General features: G+C 49.7%; 1 protein-coding gene across 1 annotated transcript; it reads right to left on the bottom strand.

Moving 5' to 3' along the window:
• Positions 1-1,227: 1,227 nt before the first annotated feature.
• On the bottom strand, positions 1,228-5,259 carry SBK1 (SH3 domain binding kinase 1). Its single transcript, XM_063314812.1, has 3 exons — positions 5,064-5,259; positions 3,434-3,636; positions 1,228-2,278 (listed from the first exon to the last, which is right to left on the bottom strand). Exons 1-3 carry the CDS (start codon positions 5,257-5,259, stop codon positions 1,490-1,492), a joined length of 1,188 nt encoding a protein of 395 aa, XP_063170882.1. The 3' UTR covers positions 1,228-1,489.
• Positions 5,260-5,621: the final 362 nt, after the last annotated feature.

Genomic DNA, 5,621 nt, shown 5'->3' with positions numbered 1-5,621 from the left:
GTCATGACGTCCCTGCCCCTGCCATACGCACACTTGTGAAACTTCATCTCCTCCCTCCTCACTAGTAATCAAACAGCCAAGAGTAGGCATGCTGGACCTTTCAGATATTTGGACCACCACTCCCATCAGCCCAGACAGCCTGGCCAGAGGCATGGGTGGTGAGAGTCATCCTCTACAACACCTTGAGGGTCCCCCCCACCGTTGTAGCACCCATCCCACCCAAAATGCCCTCCCCTTTTGCCCTTGGTATCATTAGACCTGAGTGCCCAGTCCTACCGTTTGGCCCTAGGAACAAAGGGAAATGTCTTTTTTCCTGAGCGGTGATGGCCGCACAACAAACAGCTACTGTTGACCAACGCAGACACAAAGATGCACGTGTACACACACACACAGGCACACACACAAGAGACACAGAAAACATTTGCTACATCGGTGGCACCAAATGCTTTCCTGGCAACGCTGTGAAATCTCAGATCTTCCCAGCTCAGCACTGAGCTTCCCCTGGAGCCGGTGCCCATCAAGGATGATGGGAGGGCATGGTCTGCCTTCGCCAGTGGACATTCTCCCCCCTCCCTGAACCTTGGAGGACATCCGAGAGGTCACCTTGAATTTGGAACAAGGATCTAGACAAGAGGCAACGGCCAACGCTACCGAGGCCCACCTAGGCGAGTCACCGCTTCTCATGGGAAGAATTCAGTCTAGCCCCACCTCACAGGCTACAGTTCAACATCCCCCAGAGCATCTGAGCAAACAAGACTGTATGAAATCCAGCTTCATGTTCTCTCAGGGGGCTCCAAATGACCTGAAGCCCAAGCCATTGCCCAAGTCACCCTTCAAGTACATAGGATGGGAACTCCCATCATTCCCCAACCAGCCAGCACAGCAGGGATGATGGGCATTATAGGTCCCTACATGAAGAGGTCAGCAAGGCCTCTTGACTCTGCATTGACTCTTTTTTGGGGGGGGAGCCCCATTTACCAGATCAGCAAGGCTATTCTTCCCTATTTCTATCCCTTCATCCCTTCCTTATGTCTCTGCAAGGCCTTCCCTTCCCTTCCCGCCCCTCCCCTCCCCTCCTTCCCCTTCCCCCCTTCCAACCACCCAACAGCAACTTCTGTCTGGATGAAATGGGTGCCACAAGCTCACTAATTGCTCCAATTCCCCCCCCCCCACTAGCACCCACCACCCCCCAGTCCTTTTTCTGCATCACCCCCCCCTCCTGATTTTCACAAGATGCCTACTTCTACTGCGGCCTTAGCTGCCCAGCCACTAACGGTTTGCATCCTTCAAATAATTGGATAAATCATCTTTTTCCCACTTTGTTTCCTGTTGTATTGTTTGCTTTTTGTTCCAAAAGACCAAGATCCCAGTAAACTGGGGGATTTTTTTTCTTTAAAAGAGATTCCTTCTACACACCGCCTATCCCAGGACAGAAGAAGATGCAGTGCTGATCTTGGAATGCCGGCTTGGCTCATGTGCCGCGCCCTCCTCAGACGCAGATCTCAATGGCTGTAGCCAAAACCATCTGGCCTTTGCCCTTGTCTGCCCGGCCATCAGTTCTGCCTCCTCCCCCAGGGGAAGGGAGGCCGGGCTCTGAAGCAGTGAGCCGGGAGACGCTGCCCTCCGTCAGGATGGTCCTCTTGAGCGGGGTTGGGGTGCAGCCACTGGGCGTCTCGTGGCGGTGCGGACCGGCCGAGAGCTTGTCCCCGGTGTGCTTGCGGGAGCGATAGGAGGGCCGCCGGCGCATCTCCGACATCAGGTCGTACTTGATGAAGAGAAAGAGCTCCTTCACGGGGCAGCGTTTTTCCGGGTCAAGGGCCAACAAGCGCTGGAACATCCGCAGCGCGTTGTCCGTGAAGCGGCGCCACTGGGAGGGGAGGCCCGCCAGACGCCCCTTCTGCCACCTGACAAACTCCTCAAAAAAAGAATCCGAGGCCGTGGCCGCTTCCCAGGGGAAGTTGCCTGTCAGCACGCAAAAGATGAGCACCCCGAAAGCCCACACGTCGATGCTGGCGTCCACAGTGAAACCCTCAGCTCGGCCCGCCTGGCACACTTCTGGTGCTGTGTACGGGATGGTGCCGCTGATGCGCTTTACCCGGCACCCTACCTTGCGCGTCATGCCAAAGTCGGCCAGCTTGACACGCCGGCAGTCACGGTCAAACAGGAGGACGTTTTCCGGCTTGATGTCCCGGTGCACCAAGTTTTTGCTGTGCATGTAGTCCAGTGCCAGGCCCAGCTGTTGCACGCAGCGCTTCACCATGTCCTCTGGAAGCCCCACCTGCAGGCACAGAAGGATGTTGAGAGCGGAGTTTACAGCTGGAACTACCCAGCCAAGGATGGCCTCACGCTATACTTCAGTCCGCTCCCTCCTTCCATCCACCCAGAAGCAAGAAAAATCTATGGAAGAACCAGGTTATGAGATTCTTGGGAAGCCTACTTCAAGAAATGGAGCAGGGTTAGGGCTTCTCACGCCCACCCCCCAATCTCCTTGCCAGGACTGTAAGCACTGGTGTAAAGATGTGCGCCCTTTTGGAGATGGTGGGAACCCTTGGAATGTTGAGAACATGCTGGGGGTGCTCTTGCGCCATGGCAGCTGGGGAGGGGGCTTATGCCTTCCTCAAATGGGTGCTTTGAGGATAGAGCCAGTTATAAGTGCTAATTGGTCAGAATATCACCAGCTGTCTCCTGCCTGTACATGTTCAGTGTGCTTACTGTCCTGTGATGGGAACATATATCCTTCAGGTTCCATAAGAAAGGGAGTACATTAGACAGCAAATTAGTTTCACCCTAATGGAGCATCCTAACCCAGTCTTCCAAGCTGACTTCCATCTGTGGCTTGCAAAATCCAAAAATGTGTGTAGTGTCAATAGCACTGAACTGTGATGGCTACGTTCCATGACAACGCTCCTCAGCCCTAGCCAATATGCAGGGATTTGGGAAGCGGTGGTCCAAACCATCTGACCATCTGGACTCTCCTTGGCATGGATTATCTCTGTTGCTTAAAAACTTTGCAAAACAATCCTGCAGCCCTTGCAGCAAATCTTCCAGGGGATCCTTGCCACGGGTGGGCGGGGAAGGAAAGACCAAAAGAGGGGGTGGAGTTCAAATAAAAGTAGTCGGGGCATCTGTGGGAATTGCTATGTGGGGGATAAGTCAATCTTCCACTGCCCAGCCTTCCCAACTCTTGAAATCAACTTCCCATGGGAAGATTAGAAGTAATTTCTGTGCAGGAAACAAGATAAAGCTGTAGGCCAGATGAGGAGATCACATTTGGTCCTCAGACTATATGGTTAATATCATAGTTTGATCAAGATTCCATGAAATAGCTTCAGGAAACAGAGATACGCCTACTTGGCCATATTGGTATTATATTAAAAGACACCTTGCACCCCTTTCTATTCAGGTCAAGCAGGGGCAGCCAAGGTCCACCTACCTGTGGAGGAATGATGTCAAAAAGGTCTCCTCCAGGGGCGTATTCCTGGGCAAAAACATAGCAATCCTCGGTCTCAAAGACGACATCAAAAACTTTGATGATGAAAGGGCTCGAAGATAAAGTATTGGTAATGCTGAACTCCCTCAAGAAATTCTTCAGCTTGGTCTTGTTCTTGTTGACAAATTTCAGGGCCATCTTTGTGCCTGTGAAGAGGAAGATGGTGGAAGAAAGGGGATTCTGAGCAACTCCCTGCATGATATCGGCAAGGAAATAAAATGATTCCAGAAATCACCGCCCAGGTGAGAGGAGGGTGACAGCTCAAAAATTGACCTTTTAATAGGATTGAAGTTTTGCTACAGGCTCAGTTGGCCAGACCGCAATGAATTTATTTGGGTAGGTAATGGTCTCAACAGTCTTCCTTGGGCTTAAACAACTCTATGCTGTTTAAGTTGCAATATATTGGTTGGGTCTGGCTTAGCATATTGCATGAACTGAGATACTACAGTTTATAAACTATGGGTTATGCTTAATGTATTGTGTGAACTCAGCCAACTGGGGTCTATTTAATAAAACCCTGATTACAGGGCCTTGATTTAACATTATTTATGATTAAGTTATTTATAAACAATTGATCCCAAAGGACTTTAGGAAATGCACAACAAAACAAAGCAATACAAAAAGCTGAAATATTATACAGGTAGTCCTCGTTTCACGACTGCCTCATTTAGTGACTCGCAGTTACAACAGTGATGAAAAAGTAACTTTACAACAAATCCTTGCATTTACAACCTTCACAGGTCTGTAAAGCAACGGAAAGCTGACTGAAGTAAGATTGTGAGCAAAGTCGTGGTTTCACTTAGTGACAGCTTTGCTTAACGACCAAGTTGCTGGTCCCAATTGTGGTCACTAAATGAGGACTACCTGTATATTAAAGCAATGCTTCTTTAAATGATAGACTTTTTTGCGACCCTGGATTTCCAATGAATCAGTCTGCCTGAAATTGTCAGCTATTGAACTATATCTTGCTAAAACCTGGGCTAAACCAGAAGATACTGGTCAGATTGATATATCATGTTTAGCCATAATGTGGGATGTTAGAACTATCTCACCATAGGTAGGCGTGGGAGAGGGTCATGCAATGTGGGGAGCAAGCAGCCTGCAGCATCTGTTACAAACTGATGACACCAAAGTGAAAACTCTTAATCCCACAAATGTTGCCATTGCATTCTTGCGTCCCAGTGTCTGATGTTGTGGCATTTGGGCGATGACATCATCATGTGCAAGCTGGGTTTGCATTCTCTTCCCCCACAGATGGAACTGCAATGACGTCATCCCTCATTGGGCAAATGATGTGCATCCTTTGAGCAATGAGGTCATGGGGCCTTCTGCAGAAGGGATTCCTGTATCTCCATCTCTTTCTCTGCCACCCATGAACTTTCCTGAGCAGGGAATGACTTAAGCTTCCTTGCCTTAGCCTGCTTTTCCCCAGAATTCAACCAGTGGTTAGCAGTGGATCAAGTGGGTTACTTTTTCTCTCTCTTTTTTTTTTTTGCCATTTTTAATAAACTAGAAGTGTGGATCATGACGAGGGAGGAGGAGATGTCACATTTTGCCCCTCCTTGGAGCTCACCTGTGCTCTTATGGGAGACCAGATCTACCTTTCCATAGGTCCCCTTCCCCAGCTCTCGGATGAGGTCGTAATGCTTGTTGATGTCCGTGCCAGAAAGCGTGCGGATGGCCAGGGACTGCATGTCCTCCGTAATCAAGGGGACTCCGCAGCAGGCCAACTTGCGTGACGGCTCTTGTTCAATGGAAGCAGCACTCATGGTCATGCTGAAATGAAAGTGAGCGAGAGGGAGGTGTCCGTCATCTGTCGTCGAAATAACTTTACTGCAGTCGTTAACCAGCGCAAGGGAACTGGGGTTCAAATATCTAAAACAATATTGACAATATCAGGGTCATTAGGAAAGGTACATACAAACAAAGAATTTTGGCTAAAAGACAACATTAAATCAAAAAATGCCAAGATGCTAGCTCAGGCTACACATGTGCAACATGTCAACCGCAGCATGGGGGCATGCGTTGGTTGCCAGTGTGTTTCCGGGTGCTCTTATCTGCCCGTTCCCTGGGCAGTGTCTCTGGGCCCCGTCTCCCAAGGTCATTCCCACATACCATTACAGTGGGTGAT

Source organism: Candoia aspera, chromosome 14 (assembly GCF_035149785.1).
Source record: "Candoia aspera isolate rCanAsp1 chromosome 14, rCanAsp1.hap2, whole genome shotgun sequence".
Classification (NCBI taxonomy): domain Eukaryota; kingdom Metazoa; phylum Chordata; class Lepidosauria; order Squamata; family Boidae; genus Candoia; species Candoia aspera.
The sequence above is the reverse complement of the archived record's forward strand: the minus strand, read 5'-3'. Positions and strand labels throughout refer to the sequence as shown.

Excerpts from the sequence above, each read along its gene's own strand:
- SBK1 (XM_063314812.1), bottom strand. The coding sequence starts at position 5,259 with ATGAGTGCTGCTTCCATTGAACAAGAGCCGTCACGCAAGTTGGCCTGC. Across the intron at positions 3,637-5,063 it reads GGTCTCCCATAAGAGCACAG|GCACAAAGATGGCCCTGAAA; the intron begins GTGAGCTCCAAG and ends TCCTCTTCACAG. Across the intron at positions 2,279-3,433 it reads TTGACATCATTCCTCCACAG|GTGGGGCTTCCAGAGGACAT; the intron begins GTAGGTGGACCT and ends CTGTGCCTGCAG.